Here is a 27,061-nt window from a genome sequence, read left to right on the forward strand (position 1 = left end):
CTGGGAGGAATTCCTTGCTGTTATGTATGCAATAGGAAGTTATATACTTAATCATTTCTCCTTAGGAGGTTCTGAAATGTGTGAAGTAAATGTAAACCTCTTAGCTGAGGTAATACAATTAATTTGTCCTTATTTTTGTAATTCTCTGAAGTATTATTTTGGCATCTTTTCACATCTTGGTGCATTTGCCCCCCCACGTGGAGGCTGTGGGGTCTGTGGCCTGAGAGGGTGAAGGGAGGTCAGGTCCAGGAGACCTCGGGCCCCTGGAGAGTGAGTCATGCAACGAGAGGGAAGCAGTGAATTTTCCAGAAGCAGGATGATGGACATGAGGGGCAGTAGAATATAATATCCACTTTGGAGTTTTCATTTTTCTGAGGTATAATTCTCGTATGCTCTCCCAAAGTCTTCAAAGCTTGTTCAACATTATAGCCTAAGTATTCCGTCCACAGAAGGAAGTGAAAAATTTTGTCCTCCCTCATATATAAATTTCTCTTTCTCTACTTCTTAGTACATACATTTACATCTGACATACATTAATCTCTCCTTCTCTCTCTCTATTACTGGTGATTGAATGCAGGGGCATTCGACCTCCTAACTCCACTACCGGCCCTTTTTATTTTTTATTTTGAAACAGGGTCTTTCTAAGTTGCTGAGGGTCTTGCTAAGATGCTAAGGCTGGCCTCGAACCTGTGATGATCCTCCTGTCCCATCTCAGCCTCCAAAGGACTGGGATTATAGGTGTGCACCACTGTGCCCAGCATTATATACATTTCTTTCTTTCTTTCTTTTGAGGTACTGGGGATGGAACCTAGGGGCATTCTACTTCTGAGCCATACCTTCAGTCCTATTTTTAATTTTTATTTTTGAATCAGGATCTCACCAACCTGTGGAGGGCCTCCCAATTTGCGGAGGCTGGCTGCCACCTGTGATCCTCCTGTATCAGCCTTTCAAGTATTGGGATTACAAACATGCACCACCACACCTGGCTTTCACAACCTTATTTTATTTTTTAGTTTGAAACATGGCCTCACTAAATTGCTGAGGCTGACTTTGAACCTGCTATCCTCCTGTCTCAGCCTCCCAAATACTGGGATTACAGGCGTAATTGTTGTTACAGCTGTAATTGTTACAGTGTATGTTGACCACATCTGGATGAATGTACATTAAGTCCTTTGAAATGCTGGTCATAGAAGGGGACAAGGTTGATTTAACTTATAAGACCTCCCTCCCCACCATGGTAGCGACCACTGTGGAGAGGGGTTAGTGCTTGTCCAGCAGGCCCTGGGGCCAAAGCACTGGAGAGAAGGTGCTACTTTTTGGAGAAGCACTTTGAAGGATGGAGGGTCTATATGTCCAGCCTGCTGCCACTGGACTTTCTGGAGGGACAGAGGCCCTACTTAATTTATGTATAAAGCAGCCAGAGTATAAGAGATGGGTAAGTTGCCCAAGGACACACAGCTGGTTGATGGCAGAATCAAGATTCTGTTGCCGGGCGTGGTGGTGCACACTTGTAATCACCACGCTTGGGAGGCTGAGGCAGGAGGATCGCGCAGATTAAAAGCCAGCCTCAGCTACTTGGTGAGGCTCTCAGCAACTTAGTGAGACCCTGTTTCCAAATAAAATATAAAATAGGTCTGGGAGTATAGCCCGGAGGTAGAAAGCCCCTGGGTTTCTCCCTCAGTACCACCAAAAAAAAAAAAAAAAAAAATTCACCAACAAACTTTAAAAGTTATTTCTTTTTTATGATGTCTTTTTGAAATAAGTAGATATATGCTGAAAGTTTGTCAGGTAGTCACTTTAGCTCACTTTAAAACTTGAGGTCACTGAGGTAAAGCTCTCTTTCACCAACCATCTGTAAATTGATAGTAAATTTCAAGGGAAGCTAAATGACTCCTCAGCCCTTCACACGGCACAGGTGACACATGAAAGAACCATCAGACACATCAATGACTTCTAGAGGTCATTTAAAATATTTTTTCAAATATCCAGTTGCAATTTTCAATAACTTTCCTTTTTCTTTTTGTGGTACTGTGGATGAAACCCAGGGGCAATCTACCTCCGAGCTACACCCTCAATCAGAGTTTTTATTCTTTATTTTGAAACAGGGTCTCACCGAGTTGTAAAGGGCTTCATTAAGTAGTTGATGCTGGCCGCAAACCACAATCCTCAGGTCTCAGCCTCAGGAATGCTGGGATTACAAACGTGCGCCACCACGCCCAGCTAGCTATTTTAAATTTAGGAAATTATTGTGGACCTTGTATTTCCTTGTCTATCTTCCCTCATAGTATGTATTCCTGATATTAGTGCCTTTGTGCAAAGCACAATGTGATTCTTAGATAAATATATTTTTATAATAAATTTTGAGCCCCTCCCTCCTTTTCTCTTTTTCTCTTTTCCTTTTTTTTTTTTTTTTTGTGGTACTAGGGGTGGAACCCAGAGGCTTTCTACCTCCAGGATATACTCCCAGCACTATTTTATACTTTATTTGGAAACAGGGTCTCACTAAGTTGCTGAGAGCCTCACTAAGTAGCTGAGGCTGGCTTTGAACCCATGGGATTCTCCTGTCTCAGCCTCCCAAGCGTGGGGATTACAAGTGTGCGCCACCACGCCTGGGTTCTTTCTTCTTTTTTAATACTGGGGATTGAACCCAGAGCCTTGCACATGCTAAGCACATGCTCTACCACTAAGCTGAATTTCAGGTCCCTTTGTTTTTATTTCACTGTTAAAATGGGCCATGCAACCACAAATCCAAAGAAGTAAAACATGTGTCAGCAAGTGAAAAAAATACTTTTACTTTTTTTTTTTTTGTGGTACTCGGGGTGGAACCCAGGGGATTTTCTACCTCTGGGCTATTCTTCCAGACCTATTTTTTTTAGACTGTCATGAGCTTGAATCTTCTGTCTACAGTCTCTCTCTCTCTCTCTCTCTCTCTCTCTCTCTCTCTCTCTCTCTCTCTCCCTCTCTCTCTCCATCTCCATCTCCATCTCTTCCTCTCCCTCTCCCTCTCTCTTTCTTTTTGATACTGCGGGTTGAACCCAGAGGTATTCTACCTCCATATTACACCCCAGCCATATATAGCCATATATATTTATGGTGCTAGAGATTGAATCAGGGGCATTCTACCTCTGAGCTACATTCCCAGCCCTATTTTATTTTATTTATTTTGTTTTTGAAACACGGTGCCCTAAGTTTCTGAGAGTCTCGCTAGATTGCTTGACCCTTCAATCCTCTTGTCTCACCCTCCCAAGTACTGGAATTATAGTGTGCACTATCATGCTTGGTTCCAGTTTCTTTTAGATGTCCTATTTTTCTAGGTGAGATCAGGACAGGTAACAGAGGGATAACTGATATAATGTCTTTATTTTGTTTTTGATACATTTTAGGAGACTTTCCCAGTGCTGTTTTAATTTAGCAACAAACATCGATTTCTATGTCTGTTCCTTGTTCTTAAAGAAGACAGACACAAACACAAATGAAGACTCACGATCTATCTGGGGTGGAAAGAGATAAATCCTTGACTGTAATGCGTGGCAGACTGCAACAAGGTCTATAATAAAGAGCTATAGTGCTACAAGGAACGAGGAGATAAGTCTTGCCTGGGAAAATTAAGGAGAAAGTGTTTATATGGACCAGAAGGAGGTATAAATTTTCACATGGTTACTATGGAGACGGAGGAAGTATATTCAGGATAGAGGGGAGACCTCGAGCACAAGAGCGACAGGCAAGCTTGGGGCAGGCTTGAGGAATGGCAATGAACCAGCGAGGGTAGGAGAGGGGAAGAAAAAGGGAGAAAAGGTCTGTTGCATCCAGACTGTATAGGACTTTGAAATCCAGATGAAGGAATCTGGCTGTAGTCTACATTCACTGGAGAGTTCTATAGAGTCTGTGTTTCAGAAGGATAATTTTGATTGTGATGTAAATGCCAGAGGAAAAGGACAAAAGGCCAGCTAGGAATCCAGAGAGACTTCTAATGGTGGGAGAGACAGAATTTGATATGTTGGCCCATGGGGAGAGGGAGGGACAGGAAGGAAACACAAATAATCCGGAATTTTCAAGTGCAACTATTTGGTAGCGTTCATGCCATGGACAAGCAATGAAACGCATACTTTACAGAGGTCTAGTATTAAGGTAAAAGACAATGAAACACAGACTTTGGGTGGCATTATGCTATCCCCCCCTTTAACATTCTGTCATAGTATACCTGCACGTACTCATCCTATTCAGCCTTCACGAGGCATTTTCTCATTTCAAGGGTAGTCAGGGTAGTAGAGGTTGTAGAAGTCATGCATCAATTCACTTCTCAACAATTACCATAAAAGAATTTGAGCCAGTTTAAGAAGCTGAAAACATGGGTCCAGAGAGTTTCAAGGTTTCTTTAAATAAGAATTAAATCCAGCTCAGCTTAAATCCTTGATGGTTTATTGAGCGTTTGTGCCACGTGGCAGGCCTGGGCCTGTGGTTACTTACTCTCCCGCGCAGGCCCGGGGCCCGCAGCCAGCCTCTTGAGCGCCGACTTCACCTCCTGGTTCCTCAGCGTGTAGATGAGGGGGTTCAGCAAGGGAGTGACGACGGTGTAGAACACAGCCACGGCCCCGTCCAGGGGACTCTTGGAGCCAGCCCGAAGGTAGATGAAGATGCAGGGCACGTAGTAGACGGTGACCACGGTCAGGTGGGAGCCGCAGGTGGAGAAGGCGCGGCGCCGGCCGTCGGCGGTGCGGATCTTCAGGATGGCGTGCACTATGTTGGCGTAGGAGAGCAGGATCAGGGAGAAGCAGCTGGCGGCCACCACCCCGATGTCCACAAAGGTCACCAGCTCGTTGACAGTCGTGTCCGCGCAGGCCAGCCTCAGCACTGCGGGGATGTCACAGATAAAGTAATCTACCTGGTTGGGCCCACAGTAGGGCAGGCGGAAGGTCAGGGTGGCCTGGATGGAGCCGTGGATGGAGCCGGCCACCCAGGCGCCGGCCACGAGGATGCTGCACAGCCTGCCGTCCATGAGCGTGGGGTAGCGCAGGGGCCGGCAGATGGCCAGGAACCTGTCGTAGGCCATCAGGGTGTAGAGGAAGCACTGGGTGCTGCCCAGGAAGTGAAAGAAATACAGCTGAGCCACGCAGCCCCCGAAGGGAAGGACCTTGCTGGCGGGAGTGAAGCTGAGGATGATTAGCGGCACGATGACGGAGGACAGCCACATGTCCAGGAAGGAGAGCACGGCCAGGAGGATGTACATGGGGCGCGCGTGGAGCTTGGGGTCGGCCCACACGGTGAGCAGAATGAGCAGGTTCCCCAGCTGGGTCAGGATGTAAATGAGGAAGAAGACCAGGAAGAGCAGGGCGCTCAGCCTCGGGGGGTGAGGCAAGCCCAGGAGGACGAACTCTGTCACCACCGGGTCCAGGGAGGAGTTTTTGTTCCTTCCCATGCTTTTCTGTAGTTTGCTGAGATGAACGGTGGGGTCAGGTAGGGGAGATACTGCACAGTTAGAGAATGCTTGTCTGATGAATAGTACCTGCAAGTTAGGAGAGAAACAAAATTGTGTGAACACATACACACATATACATACATACATACATACATACATACATACAATATATATTAAAGAATCAAAGGTGATGTCACTATTAGTTGTTTAGATTATATTGAGAAACCCTCCAGATTCTGGTGAATTTCCTAGATAGATGGAAACTCACACCCACTTTGGACACCCTGAAAAGCAGTGTTTGGCAGATCAGGGAAGAGCGGAACATGTAAATCATAGGAAAGGACCCAGCATTCCAATCAAAAGGGATTTCAATGCTCAGGTTGACGCAGAACAGTATGGAGCGAATACTCTACAGTCCTCACATTCGTTTTTCCGTTCACTGCAAACTTCTTTTGATCTTAGCTAAAATTCCATCTCACCACGATGGCCGCTTAAATACTCCTGAGCCAGCCCTGTGTGTTACCGGAGTCTGCACTTCCTCCCGAGTGTCGGGATGCTGGGGGCCTCCCGGGCTCTCACAGAAGCTTGGTCTATCTTGGGAGCCGTGCACGCTGCCCTCGTCTGCTCCCTTCACTCTTCCTTGGATTCAGTTTTGGGTTCATCACCTTCACGAAGTCTTTCCCGGTTCCTGAGGACCGTGCTGCTTCTTTTCAGCGCAGGTCTCATTCTACCATCATTGTCTGATTTTAGTTATCGCCTCCTTATCCATCTCATTGAGTGCAGTGAACATGAGGATTATTTTGTGAGTGGCTGGCTGGCTGTGGCCAGACCTTACTCATCGTACACATTGTTCTCTGCTTGATCGTTTGTCCAGCCCTTGTGCCCACCTGGCTGGGACTTTGAGGACAAGGGACCACCTTGTTCATTAGGGAATATGGGTCTAGTTTCATTATAGCAAGCTCCAAGGGCCATGCATGTTTTTGATTGCTTCAGGATATCATTTAGATCTACTGATTGATTCACGTGGTCCATTCCTTTGGGATTGGATTTTTTTTTTTTCGGGTCTAGGAATGGAACCCAGGGGCATTCTACCTCTGAGTTACACTCCAGCCCTATTTTTCTTCTTCTTCTTCTTCTTCCCCTTCCCCTTCCCCTTCTCCTCCTCCTCCTCCTCCTCCTCCTCCTCCTCCTCCTTCTTCTTCTTCTTTTTCTTCTTCTTCTTCTTCTTTTTCTTCTTCTTCTTCTTCTTCTTCTTCTTCTTCTTCTTCTTCTTCTTCTTCTTCTTCTTCTTCTTCTTCTTCTTCTTCTTTTGGTGGTACTGGGGATGGAACCCTTCTACCTCCGGACTACACTTCCAGACCCATTTTTATATATTTTTTATTTGGAAACAGGGTCTCTTAAGCCAGCGAGGCTGGCTTCGAACCTGTGCCACTCTCCTGTCTCTGCCTCCCAAATGTGGGGATTACAAGTGTACTCCACCATGCCCGGCCTATTTTTATTCTTTATTTTGAAATAGGGTCTCCCTGAGCCAGGCGTGGTGGCACACACTTGTAATCCCAGCATTTGGGAGGCTGAGACTGGAGGATCGTGGTTTGCAGACAGGGAGACCCTGTTTCAAAATAAACAGGGAGACCCTGTTTCAAAATAAAGAATAAAAAATGGTCAGGGGGTGTATCTTGGAGGTCAAATGCCTCTGGGTTCCATCCCCAGACCCGCAAAAAAAAAAAAAAAAAAAAAAAAAAGGTCTCTCTGACTTGCAAAGGGCCTCACTAAGTATCTGAGGCTGTCCTTGAACCGCGATTCTCCTGTCTCAGCCTCCAGAATGCTGGGATTACAAGTGTGTGCCACCATGCCCGGCTCACCTTGATATTTTTGAAAATGAACGGGAAGACTTAGACTTAGTCATTATTTATTTGACTAGAATATAAAAAATAGAATATAAAAAATAATAGCCGGGCGTGGTGGCGCACGCTTGTAATCCCACGCTTGGGAGACAGAGACAGGAGGATCGCGCAGGTTTGAAGCCAGCCAGCCATGCTGGCTTAGGAGACCCTGTTTCCAAATTTAAAAAAATATAAAAAATGGGTCTGGAAGTATAACCCAGAAGTAGAAGGGTTTCCAGGAACCCCAGTACCACCAAAAAGATTATGTAAAAATATTGATGTAAGCAAAAGTAAATATCTTTGTCAGTATAGACAGGCAATGTCAGTGTGCTTCCACTTAGGCAAATGATAGATTCGTAAAATGATAGGCAAATGATAGATTAGTAAAATAAATGTTCTATGAAAAGCAGTTTTTGTATGTCTAACTAGATAGAAGTGCATCACTTTGACAATTATTTGGAGAATTCTCGTAACGCCTATTTATATATAATAAAATTTCTATCTAACACATCTGTTTTGATAGTCTGATTTTCTTTGTTATTTTGTATAAGTCTGGTTTCATTTATCCAAGGTTCTCTGTTGGAGGAAAGCTTTCTTTCTTTTTTTCTTTTTTTTGGTGGTACTGGGGTTCCTGAAAACCCTTCCTTCTACCTCAGGGCTACACTCCCAGATCTATGTTATATTTTTATTTGGAAACAGGGTTTGAACCTGCGCGATCCTCCTGTCTCCGCCTCCCAAGCATGGGGATTACAAGCGTGCGCCACCACGCCCGGCTAGGAAAGCTTTGTTTACCACTCTGAATTCTGTGTTCCTGACTGGTAAGATCTAGGAAACTGAGGTGGGTCATAGCTGGCAGGTTTAAGAAGTCTACTTTAAGCTGAGCGTGGTGGCACACGCTTGTAATCCCAGCGCTTGGGGGGCTAAGAAAGGAGAATCACGCAGTTTCGAAGCCAGCCTCAGCTACTTAGTGAGGCTCTCAGAAATTTAGTGAGACCATGTTCCCAAATAAAGTATAAAATAGGTCAGGAGTATAGCCTGGAGGTAGAAAAGCTCCTGGATTCCACCCCCAGTACCACACACACACATACACACACACACAAAAAAAAAAAGTCTACTTTACCAGGCGGATTTGGCAAACAATTATTTTTTTTTTCTGTACTGAGGATTAAACACAGGGGTACTCTGTCACTGAGCTGTATTTTCAGCTCTTATTTATTTATTTTTTTGTGGTTCTTGGGATTGAACTCAGGGGCATTCTACACCCCCTAGCCTTATTTTATTTTTTATTTTGACACAAGATCTTGCTAAATTGCCCAGGCTGGCCTTGAACTTGTGATCCTCCTGCCTCAGCATCTGAGGTGCTGGGATTGCAGGTGTGCACCATTGTACTTGGCTAAAAATGACTGTTTTTATTTTGGGTTGTGCTTTTGTCAGGGTTGCAGAGGAGGAGAATCTAGAATTCAGAAAGTGAATTTTTGGAAAGGATTTATTTGCAGTTATATTGCCCCTCTTGATGAAAGAGAACAGGAGCCGGGCATGGTGGCACATACCTGTAATCCCAGTACTTGGGAGGCTGAGACAGGAGGATCACAGGTTCGAGGACAGCCTTAGCAAGTAGTGAGACTCTCATCAGCCTAGTGAGAACTTGTTTCCAAACAAAAAATAAAATCGGGCTGAGGGTGTAATGCTAAGGCAGAATGTTTCTGCATTCCATCCCCATTATCACACACAAAAAAAAGGAAAGAAAAGAAAAAAGAAAGAGAACAGTAGGAGCTAGCTTAGAAGAAACAAAAGAAGAGGCCTCAGTGGAGTGTCCTCCTGCCCCTCCTCATTCTCTATCTTTCCACGTAATTTTTTTTGAAATCTATTCCTCTTTTTGCTGTTGCTGAAACTTTCAAAATATTGAAAGCAACTTTAGAATACCTACCCTGGCTAATTAGATCATTGAAATATTTTAAAATTGCCAAGAATTAGATTGTATTTGCTATTGCTAAAATCATTTTTTGAAATGCTCAGAGTCTAAGTAATCAAAGCACATAAAATAACAAAAGACTGACATTCTATGTAAAAACATCTGAAACATCCAGCCCATCAATATCTGAGGATAAGTAATACAGTTTTGAAAGCATTTACCCTGGAAGCTCCAGAGAGAGGCCATGGAGACAGTGAAAGAGCAACCCAGAAGGGAAGGGCAGGGCGGGACAAGGACACGTTCACAGGATGAGCTGCTTCCTGTGTGCCCCACTCCACGTCAGGCTCATCTGATGAGAGCGCATCGTCTGCCCTGCATCTCCACTTATTGAGGCTCAGAGGGGGGGGCAGCCTTTACCCAGAAATTTGAAAATTTGTTTGAGTTTCTACAGTGACTCTAGGATCTGTGCAACTACGAAGCAGTTATGAAATTCTAAAGACAAAGAATGAAGACTGGCTCAGTGCTGTGTTGGACATACTGGGACCAAAGCACTCCCACTGATCCCGGGACAAGAGCCAGTCCAAGTCTGTTTCTGGAAAGATTCACTCTAGTCCTCATTCATTCACGATTAGACATTCTGGTGGAGCAGGTGCAGAGCAGAGGAAATATACCGAATGTGGGGTGTGTAGACATTGTATCTCATACAAAGAGTAGATTCTTGTACTGCCTCAAAGGTTAAACAAAAGAGAGCTTGCTTCAGGAAAGGCACTTAGAGCCCTCTTTACTAGAGAAAGGGAAGGTTATAAACGTGGTCTTTGTGTTTGCGCAGTTAACGGAGCCCCTTCTTCATGACTCCTATGGCTTTGCCATTGTGCAACTCTGCCCTTTGTCACTGACCTAATTTAAAAAAAAAAAGAAGATAGTGTTAAGATTTTTTGAGTCATTTTTTTCAGTACAAAAAAGAAACTTCCCAAGTTTGGAAAGAAGGAACTTAATTCTAGCAGTTTGGGAGAGGGTTGAGGAAGAAAATGGAGAAAAGAGACTGATTCATATTTGGACCACTTAAGAGAGAATCTACGTTCCAAGGCTGGCTCGTGGCCTTCCTCTGAGTGGAGCATGTCTCAACACGCTTTCATCTTTTTACACTCACGTGCACAGGGCTTGCAGTCGTGAAGGAGGTTGGCTGTCCCCAAGTGCAATGGTCCAGCAGACAGATGTCCTTCCGAGGCTCAGGCTACCTTGTCATGCAGGACTCCCATGTCTGCTTTGGAAAGGCTTCAAAGCATCTTTCAGGAGTCTGACGTGGCAAGCAAGTATCAGAGTCTGAGTGTTCTCCTTTCAGGGCTCTTTGATGAGCGTGACTTCTATATATCTTGAGCCATATTTTGCATCAGAGGAGGGCCAGTTTTCATCAGTTGCTGTTTTTATAGTTCTGATAAAACAACAAAGCCAACCCTGCCAAGAGATTTGAAGACAAAGTCTAACCTCAAGGGAAACCCCACTCCACAGCATTTCCCCAGTGAGACCTTCTCTCCCCCAATCCTCATTATTTTGTTTAGAGCAATAGCAGACAATATCTCTAGTAGATCCCTAGAAGGAGGGCTGTGGGGGAGACTCTCCCGAGTGTAGTTTGGGATGCCCTTGAATTTCTTAGAGGTCTTAAGAGATTTCTGCTCATCTCCTTCCCTCACCAGATGCTTAACCAGGTTCCTCTGCATCATCTTCTCTTGGTTTATGTGCGGCATCTAATTAGCACAGTCTCTCTTGACCACTCTCTTCTCTTTTATTTTCCTCTGAACACTTAACACCATGTGATGTAGTGTGTTTACTTGTTTGTTTGTCGTCTGCCTGCTTTTCCTAAGCTCCATGAGATGGGGTGACTCCACGAGATGCAGGTTCCAGGAGAGGAGTGACTTTTCCTCACTGAGGAATCCAAGCACTGCTGGCACAGTGCCGGGCACACAGAAGGTTCTCAATACATACTTTTGAATGAATCAGTAGGGGAAACTGCCACACATATTAAACGTTGTGAGTGGAAAAAAGGCTGTGGAGCTGGGTGTGATGGTGCAAATCTGTAATCCCAGCATTTGGGAGGCTGAGACAGGAGGATTGCAGGTTTGAGGACAGCCTCAGCAAGTAGTGAGACTCTCATCAACCTAGCAAGACTTTTTTTTTTTTTTTTGGGTGATACTGAGGATTGAACCCAGGGGCATTGTACCTTTAAGCTATACCCCCAAGACAGATTCTTATTCTTTATTTTGAAACACAGTCTCACTAAGTTGCAGAGGGCCTCACTTAATAGTTGAGGCTGGCTGTGAACCTAGATCCTCTGTTTCAGCCTCCCAAGTACTGGGATTACAACACCTGGCTGCAAGACTGTTTCAAAATAAAAATAAAATAGGACTAAGAGTGTAGCTCAAAGATAGAATGCCCCTGCGTTCAATCCCCAGTACCCAAAACAAAACAAAACAGGCTGTGGTTTCAAAGGTGAACCTTGTGTTTGAAGTTACCTGGAGTACATTTGATATAATTTTTTGGAGGTACTAGGATTGAACATAGGTGTGTTCTACCTTTGAGCTACATCCCCAGGCCTATTTTATTTTTGAAACAGGGTCTTCCTAAGTTGTGAAGGGCCTAAGTCCTGAGGCTGGCTGTGAACCTGTCATTCTCCTGTCTCAGCCTCCCAAGTACTGGGATTAGAAGCTTGTACCACTATGCCTGGCTGATGTAAAATTGATTTTTATGTGTGTGCTCAGGTACAGATAGTATATGCTAACGTGAGTATCTTTGGAAATCCATATATTTATTTTACAAAACTTAATGTCAACTGAGAAATACCGGAAATTTGACTAGAAGTGAGAAATGGAGATTGGGTATCAGAAGTGGTATATAAATTTTAGGGGCCTTCACTGCAAAATGAGGGGGCTGGCTGGGCGCAGTGGCAGAAAATTCCAGTACTTGGGGGGTAGAGACAGGAGTGTCGAAGGTTCCAGGCTAGTCTTGGAAACTTAGTAAGACCCTCTTCAAAATAAAATATTAGTTGGAAATGGTAGCACATGCCTATAATTCTAGTACTTGGGAGGTTGAGATGGGATGACTGCAGGCTTAAAGCCAGCTTCAACAACTTAATGAGGCCCTCAGCAACTTAGTGAGACCCTGTTTCAATAGTGAAAAATAAGCTGGGCGTGGTGGTGCACACTTTTAATCCCAGTACTTGGGAGGCTGAGACAGGAGGATCACAGGTTCTCAACCAGCCTCAGCAACGTAGTGAGGCCCTCCACAACTTAATGAGACCCTGTTTCAAAATAAAGAATAAAAAAAAATAGAGCTAGGGGTGTAGCTTGGAGGTAGAATGCACCTGAGTTTAATCCCAAGTAATGAAAAAAAAAAAAAAAAAGCTAGGTGTGGAGCATGGAGGTAGAATTCCCCCGGATTTCAGTAAGAAATAAAATAGGGCTGGCAGTATAACTCAGAAGTAGAATGTCCCTGGTGTCAATCTCCAGTACAATAAATAAATAATTGAGTAAGTAAGTAAGTAAGTGGTTGGGTGCAGTTCAGTTGTAGAATTCTCTTGGGTTCAATCTCCAGTACCCCCCTCCCCACAAGTGATGAAGACTATAATTTCTATTTTTTTGGTCACAAATACATTTTATTTCATTAGAAATGCATAATTACAGTGGGTGGGAGAATATCTTGCTAGAAAAGTAGGTAAGCAATCTTTCCATCAAAATCGTTAGCGGTCTTTGCAAATGCCCGCTTCGTGACGCCGAGGAGAGGGTCAGCGGAGGCTTCTGCGGCTCCACTGTCCCTGTGTGTGTTTTAAATTTTCTTTAGTGTTATAAACACCATAGCAAATTTGAAAAAGCTGTTTAAACAAAATATGGGAAGTTCTTGATTTTCCGAGTGTACTCAACGCACTTGGCGCCGCGCTGTTCCTCAGACACGCAGCGGGACTCAAAGCCAGGGAGCCGCAGGCCGGGGCGAGCGCGGTCTGGGGGTCGCAGGACGGGCGGTCCTGCTCTCTGGATCTGGACGGCTCCGTGCTCCGGCTGCATCTCAGCTGCAGGGTGGGCCGCAGGGCCGTGTGGTCGCTCGCGGGCCCCAGGGAATACTGCACCTGGACGTCACTGCCCTGGAGAGGGGACCCGTCCTTGCCTGCGGCAGTGGTGTCCGAGGGGGCACGCGATCAGCTGAGCGCCCGCAGCACCTGCCCGTCCTGGCCAACGTGGTGGATCTGCAGATCGCCCTCGCTGCCCTGCGTGATCCGCACCTGCTGCCCTGGGGCACCTGGGCCATGTGGAGGTGGCCTCCTTGGACCTGGCCGTCCTCGCGGAGCTGGTGCACCTGCTGCGTTGGCCGGGGCGTGGTGCCGGGCCTGCGGCTGCTGGAGCCCACTGGCCGGCGGCCGGGTGCCCGTCATGTCTCCGTGGACCAGGACGGCGTCCTCCGCGAGAAGCTCTTCACCGCCAGGCTCTGGCTTCGCTGCTTCCAGCACTTGGAGTCGATGCTCTGTTTGATTCGGTACCAGTCAGATTCCATGATTCTGAATTTATAGAAAAGGCGACACCGACTCCCGTAGGTGGTGAGCGGGTCGAGCTGCTTCTCGCTGGGCTTGCCCTGGCCCGGCAGGTTGGACACGGCGGCACCTCTCGGCGGCGCGGCAGCTGGCGCTGATGTCCAGCCTGTCTGGGGGATGATGGCGCAGCGCACCCGCATCTCGGGGCTGTTCCCGTCGCCCAGCCACGTGCTGTTGGGTGGTCCTGTTCCGAGTTCAGGGTGCTGAGCGGGGCGCTGCTGCCGATGCTCTGGCTGCCCGGCTGGCCGCAGGGGGACAGGGAGTCGCTGGCCTCCGACCCGCTCTCCCCTCCTCGTTGTGGCAGTGGTCTTGACCCGGCACCTTCACCACGATGGGCGCACCTTGTTGCAGGTCTGAGTGGCGTCGAGCGGGGAGCTTGCCACCATGGGGACCTCAGTGGGACTGTGCTGCTTGTTGGTGACCAGGTCCAGCTTCTCTTCCAAGGATTTGCTGGTGGCCTCCAGAGCCTGCAGCTTGGCCTCAATGCTCTCCAGCCGCAGGCATATCGTCTGGTTAATGGAGTATAGAAAAGATTTTATAGAGGGATCCTGGCAATTGATTTCTAGTCGCTGGCATTTCAAGGCAGGCTCATCTTCATCGGTCACTACATGATTCTCCAAGACAACTGGGTGGCCAGGATTCAAGTCTTCCACTGTGATCTGCACCTCGTTATCCAGGTTCTGTTCTGACATCATCCAGAACCAGAGGAGAGGGGCCAGCCAGCGAGCAGGACTCCAACTGAAAGTGGCTGGTGTCTGCCACCTTGTGGGGCCGCCACCATGGTGTTTGTCAGGGAGCTGCGATAATGGCCAGGACCGGATAATTTCTAAGGTTTCTTTTACCTGTAAATTATTATTATTATTATTATTATTATTATTATTATTATTATTAATTATTATATATTTTATGCAGGTCTGAGGATGGAACCCAGGGACATTCAACCTCCAAGCTGCCCTATTTTTTATTCTTTATTTTGAAATAGGGTCTCATTAAGTTTATGGCTGGCCTCACTAAGTAGCTGAAGCTGTCCGTGAACCTCAATCCTCTGGTCTCAGCCTCCCTAATCCTGGGATTTACAAGTGTGTGCCACCACGCCTGGCTGTAAATTATTTAAAAAATTTTTTATTGGAGCATTGAAGTTGTACATCTTAATGGAGTATAAGATGGCAGAGGCATACCTGCACTCATCACCCAATTATCTCTTACCCAATTCCTTCTCCCTTCCTCCCCCCTTTTTTCTCATGTTTGGCTTAGTGATTGACTTTGATATGTTTGTTAATGTACATCGTGTACATTAGGGAATTTCCTTCTTACCCCTCCCACTCCCCTCAGGTTTCTTATTTGCTTTTCTATAGTTTCTCTTTCTTCATCTAGATAGAGTTCCTCCTTTGACCCATTTTCTTCCTAGCTTCCTCATATTAGGGAGAGCATCTGATTTCTTATTTTTTGTGACTGACTAATTTCACTTAGCATAATGTTCTCCAGATCTATCCATTTCCTGTAAATGACATAATTTTGTTCTTCTTTATGGCTGAGTAAAATTCCATTGTGTACATATCCCATAATTTTGTACTCCATTCATCTGTTGATGGACATCCTGGCTGGTTCCATAGTTTGGCAATGTTGAATTGTGCAGCTATGAACATAGGTAAGCATGCATTAGTTTTGTACTTTGGTTTCCTTTCACTTGAGTAGATACTCAGAAGTGGTATTGCTGGATCATATGGTGAGTTTGTTCCCACTCTTCTGAGGATTCTCCATACTGTTTTGCAAAGTGGTTGCACTGATTTGCAATCCCACCAACAATGTATTAGAGTTCTCACTTCTCCACATCCTCTCCAGCACTTGTTGTTGTTTGTGTTTTGAATGATTGACATTCTAGTTGGAGTTACTCTGTACAGGAGTCAATTCATGATGTATCAAAGACTTGGAACTTAGACCAGAGACCTTGAAGCTCCTTGAAGAAGGCATAGGTCCAGCACTGCAACACATAGGCACATACAAAAGCTTTCTCAACAAGACCCTAAAGGCACAAGAAACTAAAGGCAGATCAATGTGTGTGACTACATTAAACTGAAAAGCTTTTATACAGCAAAGGAAACTACCAAGAACCTCAACCAAGAGCCAACAGAATGGGAGAAAATTTTTGCCACCTACACCTCCGATAGAGGACTAATATCTAGAATATACAGAGAACTCAAGAAACTCAGCACTAAGAAAACAAATAACCCAATTAGGGCAAGTGAATTAAATAGACACTTCACAAAGGAAGAAATTCAAGTGGCCAATAAACACATAAAAAAATGCTCAACATCATTAGCTATCAGAGAGATGCAAATCAAAACTACCCAGAGATTTTACCTAACTCCAACCTGTAAATTGTTGTGAAGAGCAGCCCTGGTGAGTGAGGAAGGGTGGGCTGGCCTGTTGCGGTGGGGCTCTGGAGCTGACGAGTTGATTTTCATTGCCAAAAAGATGGACAAGAGAGTGCAGAAGAAAAACGTAGCTTGAGCATTTTAGATTTGCTGAAAGAGCTTAAGAATATTCCCACGACCCAGTCTTTATTATGGTCCACAAAGTTGAAATGTCAGTTAATGCTATTCCCAAGCAAAGTAGAGATGAAGAAGTTACTTGGTTATCAAAGTCTCTCATCAAATCCTCAAAAAAGTTACTAGATGGACCATCAACTGATAAAGACCCCAAAGAAAAGAAAAAAGAACCTACGATTACATCTCTGAATAGCCCGGAAGCAAAAGAAAAAGTAGTTCCAATGGCAGTGTAATCAGCAGAAAGGATGAGGCATGTGCTCGAGATACCTATGTCCTGTCCTTTCTTCGGACACCAAGCACTTCTGAATCTTTAAGTTAAAGTGTAGGGAGATGGTAGCTGCAGCTTTCTGAACAGGAGATGACTATTGCCATTGGAGCTGATGAGGAAGAACTAGGATCCCAGATTGAGGATCAAGAAATAAGGAATACAAACATGAAGTGTAGGATATCAAATCTTAAGGATGTAAACAACCCAAATTTAAGGAAAAATGTACTGTGTGGGAATATTCCTCCTGAATTATTTGCTGGGATGACAGCAGAGGAAATTGCAAGTGATGAGCTCAAAGAGATACAAAAAAACTGGACCAGAGAAGCCATCACAGAGCATCAGATGGCCAAGGCGGGGAAGCCAGACCGACTTGTTCACATGTGGCAAATGTAAGAAGAATTGCACTTATACACAGGTACAAATCTGCAGTGCTGATGAGCCAGTGACCACATTCGTTGTCTGCCACGACTGTGGGAATGGGTGGAAGTTCTGTTGAGTGGGAAGAGTTGAATCTGGATCATGAAAAAAATGGATTTTGTAATTAGCTTTGAAAGTAGGTTTCTTGCAAGTCACATTTCATTTTTTTTTTTTTTTTTGCGGGTCTGGGGATGGAACCCAGGGGCATTCTACCTGTGAGCTACACCCCCTGCCCTGTTTTTTATTCCTTTTTGTTTTTTGGTGGTCCTGGGGTTCCTGGAAACCCTGTTACCTCCGGGCTACACTCCTAGACCTATTTTATATTTTTATTTGGAAACAGGGTCTCTCAAGCCAGCGCGGCTGGCTTTGAACCTACGCCATCCTCCTGTCTCAGTCTCCCAAGCGCGGGGATTACAAGCATGCGCCACAAAGCTTGGCCTTCATTCTTTACTTTGAAACAGAGTCTCACTGAGTTGCAAAGGGCCTCACTAAGTAGCTGAAGCTTTCTGGGAACCTCGATCTTTCTGTCTTAGCCTTCCAAATGTTGGGATTGCAAGTGTGCACCACCATGCCCTGCTTATCTTTTTCTATTTAAAGGAAAATATTCCTTAACCTTTTTACAGTCTGAAGCATACAGTAGAAATTCCGTTATTATCTATTAGTACATAAATAGAAATTACATTTTTTCCCAGTTTGTCATGTACCTACAGATACTATAGGAGAATAAAGGGCAATATAATTTTAGGTATTCAAATAATACTTGGTAAACTTATCTAAATTGTACATAAATTGATTTTAATTATTATGTTCAAAAGTCTGACTAAGTAGATATTATTTTGCATCTAACCATGCTCATCCTTTCTTGTTATTTCTTGAATATTATTGTTCTTAATAGATTTTACTTTGGAAACAGGGCTTTATTGAACAATCACTTTGGTTTTGTTGTTTATTGTTTGACTCTGTAGCATATTTTAGTTTTGCAGAAGAGGACTGGGAGTTTAGGAGGCTTTCATAAATCCCTGACAGGCAAAGAACAAAAAGCTTCTGGCAATTTTTTCCCCCTCATAAAAGACATGCAAAAAAATGGTATGAAAAAAAATGTTTGAATCCTAGTATAGTGGAGTTATTATAAACAGTTTATTACTTGATTTTATTTGGAAGTCTTTACTGACCAAGGATTAGGCATAAGGATTGTAGAAATCATTAAAGCTATGTTTTTTTCTTTATGGAGGTTGATAGAAAATATTTTGTTCTGAGTCTTATTTGCTTACTTGTTTTGTTATATAGTGGATGGAATTGTTGAGCCAAATGAAATTGCGGGGTACAGCAAGTCATTCTGGAGTACAGATCTGACAAGTAAGTTTTACTTTTTAAGTGTATACCATTTGTTCTGTTAGGAATAAGAAAAAATGGCTTTCACTTAGGTTACTTGATACAGTTCTTTTTGTAGTATTGTAAAGTATATTATGGTGAAGATTTGTTCTATCATACACCTGTAGAAAGACCTTTGTACATGCTTTACCCTCTCCTCTTACTATTTTTTAACTGAAAATCATTTTACTATTCATGTAAAGGATTGGCCCATGGGTACCAAAGCATATCTGCTTTGTTTCATAGTTGATAGTTGAACTTTTGTTATTTAAAAAATAAAGCACATTTTTGAAAAAAATTACTAAAAATGCTTAAGATGTGTGTGTGTGTGTGTGTGTGTGTGTATGTGTGTGTGTGTGTGTGTGTGTGTGTGTGTGTGAAGTTGCATCAGGCCACAGATGACAGTAGCTTTGTTAAAACCCTATATTCAGCTGGTCGTGGAATGAGCCTGCAATCCCAGTACTTGGGAAGCTGAAACAGGAGGATGACAGGTTCGAGGACAGCCTCAGCAAGTAGTGAGACTCTCAACTTAGTGAGACTCCAATCCAAATAAAGAAATAAAAGTAGCTGGGTGTGGAGGTGCACGTTTGCAATCCCAGCATTCGGGAGGCCGAGATCGGAGGATTGCGATTTGCGGACAGCCTCAGCTACTCAGCTACTTAGTGAGGCCCTCCACAACTTAGAAAGACCCTGTTTCAAAATAAAAAATAGGCCAGGTGTGGTGGCGCATGCTTGTAATCCCAGCATTTGGGAGGCTGAGACTGGAGGATCATGGTTCGCGGACAGCCTCAGCTACTTAGTGAGGCCCTCTGCAACTCAGTGAGACCCGATTTCAAAATAAAGAATTAAAAACAGGGCAGGGGTGTAGCTCAGAGGTCGAATGCCCCTGGGTTCCATCCTTAGACCCCCCCCCCAAAAAAAATTGGACTGGGCTGTAGCTTGAAGGTAAAATGCCTCTCTGGGTTCATTCTCACACACTACTGCCACCACCACCATAATAATAACAACAACCCCCCCCCAAAAAAAATCCCCAAACCAAAAACCAACAACAAAATAATTCTATATTGTGACTTGAAGTAAGCAAATACATCCGAAGGTTCATGGTGTGTACAAATGACAATAGTAAATTTGCCATATGTTAGCCATCCATCAGTCGGGGAAAATTCTGTCTAAAGTAGGTAACTTCGTTTTGTAAAGCTTGGGAGATAGTCTGAAGCACGGGTTCCTTTCTCCCTCCCGTCCAACCTCTTTCCCTCCGAGTCTCCCTCCTTCTTCATTCTTCTCTTCTTTTTCTTTCTTTCAAGTTCTACCTTCATTACACAAAGAAATTTCAAGTCAAACACAACAGAGATGTTTAAGGTCAATATTTTTTGCTATTCTTTTTTAATTCCAACTTTTAATGGTTGCTTTTATTTGTTCATTTCTTCCTCAATGTTCATACATCCATGTAGGCATATATGCATATATATACATGCATATACTTATTTTTACATTTTATTTAATATTTGATATTCTGTTTGGAGACAAGGTTAGACAGTTCAAAAATTCTTTCACCGCCTTAGATAGCTACAAAAAATGACACGATTATAATAGCAAGAACACAAGACAAATGCATACAGCGTGTGCATAACCCACTGCCAACTGTGCTTCTGTTTTATCTTCTCCTGTTTTGGGGAAAGAAATACTTAATATGGGAAATAGACTACTTTTCCCATTTTCTTTCTCTGTTCCATATGGAGGGTCCCATTGTTCATTCTTCCCAGAATCACCTGGATGTAAATCTGGATTAGTCAGTAGAAAGTGTTCATGGTGGCGCACGCTTGTAATCCCCGCGCTTGGGAGGCTGAGACAGGAGGATCGCGCAGGTTCGAAGCCAGCCTCAGCTACTTAGTGAGGCTCTCAGCAACTTAGTGAGACCCTGATTCCAAATAAAGTATAAAATAGGTCTGGGAGTATAGCCCAGAGGTAGAAAGCCTCTGGGTTTCACCCCCAGTACCACCAAAAAAAAAAAAAAGAAAGTATTCACAGGAAGAGAGGCTGCAAGGAAGCCACAGGTGCTCCCCCGGAAGCCGTCACCCTCCAGCAGGAGCTCCGCCCCACGCCCCTGGGTTTCATCACACTCAGCTCCCCTCCCCACTCAGAGATGCTCGGATTCTGCAGTGCCAGCAGCTCAGGAGCGGACACGCAGGGCCAGGCTGGAGTGTCCAGAGGCAGATGTGGGGCTCCCCCCCCTCCTCCTCTTCCATCTTCTCCTCCTTCTTCTTCATCATGGGTCTGGGGCATTCTGAGCTATACCCCCTGCCCTATTTTTTATTCTTTATTTTGATACAGAGTCTCACTGAGTTGCAAAGGGCCTCACTAAGTAGCTGAGGCTGTCTGTGAACCACCATCCTCCTGTCTCAGCCTCCCGAATGCTGGGATTACAAGCTGCAAGGAAGCCAAACCGGTTTATTACTACTACTACTACTACTACTACTACTACTACTACTACTACTATTATTATTATTATTATTATTTTTTTTATTGGTGGACTATAGTCTCACATGATAATGTGGATCATGTTGACAATGGTATATATTCACACAGGACTTGTTCCCCTCCCCCCTTCCCTTTTTTCCTCCCTCCCAATACTGAGTGTCCAGGTTAACAATGTTATATTCACATGTATATGTATATTCTAACGTAGCTTTTTCATTGATTAACCTCAGACTTCTTCCTCCCCTACCCTTCCTTTCTGGCTTTGCTGAGGTTTCCCCTCCATTATCTGGAGTCCCTCTGGTATCCCTAATACTCCCTAGCTTGAGCATACTAGAGAAAACATATGTCCCTTCTCTTTCTGTGCTTGGCTGATCTCACTTAACATAACGTTCTCCAGGACTTTCCATCCTCTTGCCAATGACATGATTTTATTCTTCTTTATTCCTGAGTAGAATTCCACTGGCTTTTTCTTTTTTTTTTTATGCGCCCCTGATGGTGGGAGGTAAGTTTCAACTTCAGAGTGTACACTGCTGGGAGTTTTCAAAATGATTTTCTTCCAGGTAAATGATTACCACCTCTGATTTGTTGAAACAGAAGAGTCTCTCCTGGTAGATATTTTCCTCCTGAGCCAGTGATAACCTCTGCGGTGTTACTTCTACTCCTGTTTCAATTGGAGCAATTCTCTCATCAATGACAATTGATCACATGAAGCATAATTTCTTTTCTTTTCTTTTTTTGTGGTAAGGAAATTGGACCCAGAAGCATTGTACCTTTGAGCTATACTCAGCCCTATTTATTTATTTATTTATTTACTCATTTATTTTTGTGGCAATGGGGGTTGAACCTAAATGCATTTTACCTCTTAGCTAACTCCTCAGCCTGATTTTGTTTCTTATTTGGAAACAGGATCTCATTAAGTTGCAGAGGGCCTCACTAAGTTGTCGAGGCTGGCTTTGAACCTGGGATCCTCCTGTCTCAGCCTCCCAAGTACTGGGATTAAGAGTGTGCACCATTGCACCCGGCAGGAATCATCTTTTTAATGACGACGTGGTTTCCAGGAGTGCTGCCGGGGTAACAGTCCCGTGTCTCCTCACAGGCGCTGCAGGACAAGGTGTTGAGCAGCCTGCCGAGTTGACGGCTGTGGAAGGAGCCTTTGTCCAGGTCAACTGCACGTACCGCACATCGGGGTTCAACGGGCTGTCCTGGTACCAGCAACCCGGCGGCGGAGCACCCGTGTTTCTCTTTTACAATGTTCTGGAGGGTTTGGTGAGGAGAGGTCGCTTTTCCTCGTTCCTTAGTCACTCTGATGGGTACAGCTCCCTCCTTCTGAGGGGGCTGCAGCAGAAAGACTCTGCCTCTTACCTCTGTGCCGTGAGAGCCACCATGGCGCTGAGGCCTCTAAGGCTGCGCCTGACGTCCAAGAGGGCACAGCATGGGGTGCTGTGTTTCCTGAGTGCATGTCTGCTGTGAGTTAAGACTGGGGACTTTGGAACCATTTGTGTGTCATGGATCTAAGGCTGCAAGATGGAGCTCGTGTACACGGCACGTTCTTGGTTCTGGAGGGATCGTGGTAGTGATACTCATTTTCTTTGAGGAGACACTGCACCTTGGAAATCCAAGTGCAAATGTCTTGGAATACTGAGACATTTACTGAATCAGTTAAGTATAGACATTTAATTAATAGTTAAGTGCACTGATTAATTGCATAATGATAATTTCATTGTGTATATTTTTTGAGAAATAAATATGACCTTAACATATTTTGGAGGGTTATAGGGTAGGCTAGTAATGAGGGTTAGGGGTTTTATACTTGGAGAGTATGGTCATACTCAAAAGACTATAGAAAATGGGAAAAAATCAGGCCTGGTGTAATCCCAGTATTTGGGAGGCTGAGACAGGAGGATCATAGCTTCAAGGCCAACCTCAGCTACTTAGTGATGCCCTCTCCAAATTGGTGAGACCCTTTTTCAAAATAAAGAATAAAAAAATAGAGCTAGAGGTGTAGTTTAGAGGTAGAATGCCCCTGAATTAAATCCCCACTGCCACAAAACAAAAAAAGAAAAAGAAAAGAAAAGAAAATAGGAAAAAGAGTAAATATGAGAACCATGGGGCAACTGTGGGTGATGGAGAGTTACTGGGAGTCTATGACAAGACATAATTGGTAGCATTAGGAACAATTAAAGTCTATAGTCGCAGCTGGGTGTGGTGGCACAGACCTATAGTCCCAGTACTTGGAAGGCTGAGACGGGAGGATTGCAGATTTGAGGCCAGTGCACAGCAAATTAGCTAGACTCTGTTTCAAAATAAAAAATAGTTAGAAGTGTAGCTCAGAGGTTGAATACTTCTAGGTTTAGTCTTCAGTCCCAGACCAACACACACACACACACACACACACACACACACACATACACATGCACATCACACACACACAAACACAAGATATAGGCTAAAATTGAGGTTTATGGGCCTTTGGACTTAGTGAATTTGGAGTGTTCATATAGTTGCATTATTCGTTAGGACAAAATATAAGCAACAATATTATGTATGTTATGATGAATTAGTTCTATAGCTGAATAACAAATTTTCATGACATACATTTATTTTATTTTATTGTACTGGTACAAGGGATTTAACCCAGGGATTCTACCTCTGAGGTATACCACAGCCCTATTTTAAATATTTTTTAATCTATTTATTTATCTATTTATTTATTTATTTATTTATTGCTTCACATTTTTTATTTTTTATTTTATTGGTGCACTGTATTCATACATCATAACAGGATAAAAAAAACTTTTGTAGACATACATGCACACATCGCCCAGTTAGCCCCTACCCGATCCCTACCCCGTTCCCTCCCCATCCCTCCTTCCCATGCTTGGCTTAGTGGTTGACATCTAGTATTATAGCAATTTATCCAAAATTAACAATGATAATCTCACATAACAGTTTAATTTGTCTGATACCAAGCTTTTGATGACTTAAAGATAACATTTTAATATTTCTTTTTGTTTTCTTTCTTACCAGAGAATATATATATATATATATATATATATATATATATATATATATATATATATTTTTTTTTTTTTTTTTTTTTTTTTTTTTTTTTGGTGGTACTGGGGTTCCTGGAAGCCCTTCTACCTCCGGGCTACACTGCCAGACCTATTTTATATTTTTGAAACAGGGTCTCTTACGCCAGCGCGGCTGGCTTCGAACCTGCGCGATCCTCCTGTCTCCGCCTCCCAAGCACGGGGATTACAAGCGTGCGCCACCACGCCCGGCAAGAATATTTTTTTCTTTCTTTTTTTTAGGTGAAACTATCATACATTTATTTATTTATTTTTCAGAAAAAATCTATCCTAATATGGAATATGGACTCTAGATACCCAAAACAATCTTGGAAAAGAAGAAAACTAGAAGATGTATATTTTCTGATTTCAAACCTTATAAAGCTACAATAATTAAAACAGAGTAGTACTGTTTTAAAGGCAGATATATAGACCATTGGAGTTAAATACAAGCCTAGAGCTAAATTCTTCCATATATTGTCAAGTTATTTTTGACAAGGTTTCCACAAACATTTGGTGGTGGAAATAATAATCTTTTAACTAAATATTGTTGAAAAATAATAATTACATGAAAAAGAATAAAATTGGACTCTTACCTAACACCATATACAAACATAAACTCAAAATAGATAAAAGACCTAAATATAAATCTTAAGACTATAACTTTTAGAAGAAAATCTGGGTCATAAAACCTCACAACATTGAAATTGGCAGTGATTTCTTGGATATGATTTCAGTGGCACAGGCAACAGAAGGGTAAACAAACTCCCTAGAAAAATTGTATATCCAAAGACAATGTAAACAGAGTTAAAAGTTACTGATAGAATGGGATAAAATATTTCCAAATGCTATATCTGAAGGTATATTAATATTCCAACTAGAAATCCTAAAAACAAGCAACAATAAAAGCAAACAATACAATTTAGAGATAGGTATAAGACTAACATAAATAATGAATCTCCACAGATAACCAATCTTAGTTGTCTGTTGGATGGAAAATCTTGTTTCTCTGGTTCTGGTGTGTGTTACCTATTTCTTCTTTGTAGTTAATCTCTTTGAGTATTTTCTCTAGCGCTGGTTTTGAAGACATAAATTCCTTCAGTTTCTGTTTGTCATGGAAGTCTTATTTCTCCATCTAATTTGATAGATAGTTTTGCTGGGCAGGAAATTTTTGGCTGAAAGTTGTTTTCTTTCAGAGTTTGGAATATGTTACTCAAGGCCCTTCTGGCTCTCATGACTTGGTTTGGGAAGTCTGGAGTGATTCTAATTGGTTTGCCTCTGAATGTCACTTGGCCCTTTGCTTTTGTTGCCTTCAAGATTCTCTGCTTGGCTTCCACATTGGTCATTTTGACAATTATGTGGCGTGGGGATCCTCTTCTCTGATCCTGTCTAAAGGGGGTTCTATAAGTTTCCTGGACCTGTGTATCGACCTCTTGCTCTATGTTTGGAAAATTTTCTGCTATTACTTCCTTGAAGAGATTTTTGATCCCTTTGGTTTCACCTTCTTTTCCCTCCTCTATTCCAATTATTCTTAGGTTAGCTCTCTTAAAATGGGCCCATATTTCTTCAACGTCAGATTCCTGCTGTCGGATATTTTTTTCTAAGCTAGAAACTATGCGTTCATTTTGGAGTGATTATCTTCTAAGAGTGAGATTCTATTCTCCATGTGGTCTAATCAGTTTTTTGTACTTTGAATTGCGGCCTTTACTTCATTGATTGCATCCTTTATCTCTTTTTGGCTCTCTCTGAATTCTTTTTGAAACACCTCTATTATTTCTACAGTTATTTTCCTGATTTGATCTTCTAGAAATCTCTGAATTTCTGTTTTATCAGGTTCTGATGTTGTGGGGTTGTGGGCATTCATTGCTCCATTGTTATTCCTCTTTCCCATGATTTCGGAAGTTTGTGCCTTCTCTGGGTTAGACGCTCCCTGCGCTGAAAAATCTCCCGAGTTCCGCCCGGCTGATCCGTAGCCGTTCACCTCGACTTGCTGTCCGCTGCTCCTCTCTGGAGCGTGGTGGGCTGTTGAGTGCGTTGGTCTATAGCCATCTGGTGAACTCGCCACTGCCGCCGGCAGTAAGACACTGCTGCCGCATCCTCAGGCGTGAGGCTGGCGTATCTTCTCTGTGGCTCTGAGCTCTGTTCTGAGTCCCCCTCCTCTCTGGAGCCTGTTGCTACAAGGGAAGATGGCGTCTGCGCTGCTCCACATTGCGGCTCCGGCTGCAGCACTGCGGTCTGGTTTCTTTCTGGTGTCTTGTTTTTCTAGCCCTCTTTTTCTCTGTCCCTTGTATTTACATTTTTTGTTTCTCTGCTGATGGTGTTTTCTGGCTATGAAAGGCGCTGATTTTGTGGTTATAGAGATTGGTTGTTAGCGGGGCTCGTAAGCCCCACTTTTCTCCATCGCCATCTTCCTGGAAGTCCTCCTTTTTTATTTAGAAACAAGGTCTCACTAAGTTGTGGAGGGCCTCACTAAATTGTTGAGGCTGGCTGTGAACCACGATTCTTCCGTCACAGCCTCCCAAGTATTGGTATTACTGGTGTGCGCCAACATGCCTGGCTGACATTCATTTAATAGCTGACTGTTCTCTGGTCAGAGACCCTACAGGTTTAGCTGGCTCCTAGGATTAGACAATACAAGGCTGAGGTCAAGGTGTTAGCTGGCTGAGTTATCAAGTGGGGTTAGGATCCTCTTCCAAGTTCATTTCCATTTCTGTCAGTTCTGTTCCTTGTTGCTGTGGGGCTAAGGTGCTCATTTCCTGCTCTTTGTGGGCTGGGAGCATCTCTGATCTCCTCAAAGCCACCTGCATTCCTCCTGCCATCTTCCAACCAGCAACAGCATGTCTAATCCTTCTCACGTTGGACTCTTCTAGCTTCATCTTGTGCCAGTGCAAAGTGCAGGTGCTTCTAAGTCTCACACGATTAGGTGAGGCTTACCTAAATCTCTCCATTTTAAATATTAATTAATTTTAAAATATGCATTTTTTGGGAACTCTCCTTTTTTTTCTTTGATGGTACTGGGGTTCCTGGAAACCCTTCTACCTCTGGGCTACACTCCCAGACCTATTGTATATTTTTTTATTTGGAAACAGGGTCTCTTAAGCCAGCGAGGCTGGTTTTGAA

The 27,061-nt window shown here is 43.6% G+C and overlaps 1 protein-coding gene and 2 pseudogenes across 3 annotated transcripts; 1 reads left to right on the top strand and 2 right to left on the bottom strand.

Moving 5' to 3' along the window:
* Nucleotides 1-4,459: 4,459 nt before the first annotated feature.
* LOC308270675 (olfactory receptor 10G2) lies at nucleotides 4,460-5,416 on the bottom strand (the record flags this gene model as incomplete). Its single annotated transcript, XM_080706702.1, has 1 exon — nucleotides 4,460-5,416. The coding sequence occupies one exon, from the start codon at nucleotides 5,414-5,416 to the stop codon at nucleotides 4,460-4,462; it is 957 nt and encodes a 318-aa protein (XP_080562828.1).
* Nucleotides 5,417-13,080: 7,664 nt separating this feature from the next.
* On the bottom strand, nucleotides 13,081-14,482 carry LOC308270934 (protein BANP-like; annotated as a pseudogene). The gene has a single exon. The product of its transcript is annotated as a protein BANP-like (transcript).
* An 84-nt stretch (nucleotides 14,483-14,566) lies between these two features.
* LOC308270935 (transcription elongation factor A protein 1-like) lies at nucleotides 14,567-17,100 on the top strand (annotated as a pseudogene). The gene is made up of 2 exons: nucleotides 14,567-14,571; nucleotides 16,178-17,100. The product of its transcript is annotated as a transcription elongation factor A protein 1-like (transcript).
* Nucleotides 17,101-27,061: the final 9,961 nt, after the last annotated feature.

Source organism: Muscardinus avellanarius (assembly GCF_963383645.1).
Source record: "Muscardinus avellanarius genome assembly, chromosome: 12".
In the NCBI taxonomy this organism is placed as follows: Eukaryota; Metazoa; Chordata; class Mammalia; order Rodentia; family Gliridae; genus Muscardinus; species Muscardinus avellanarius.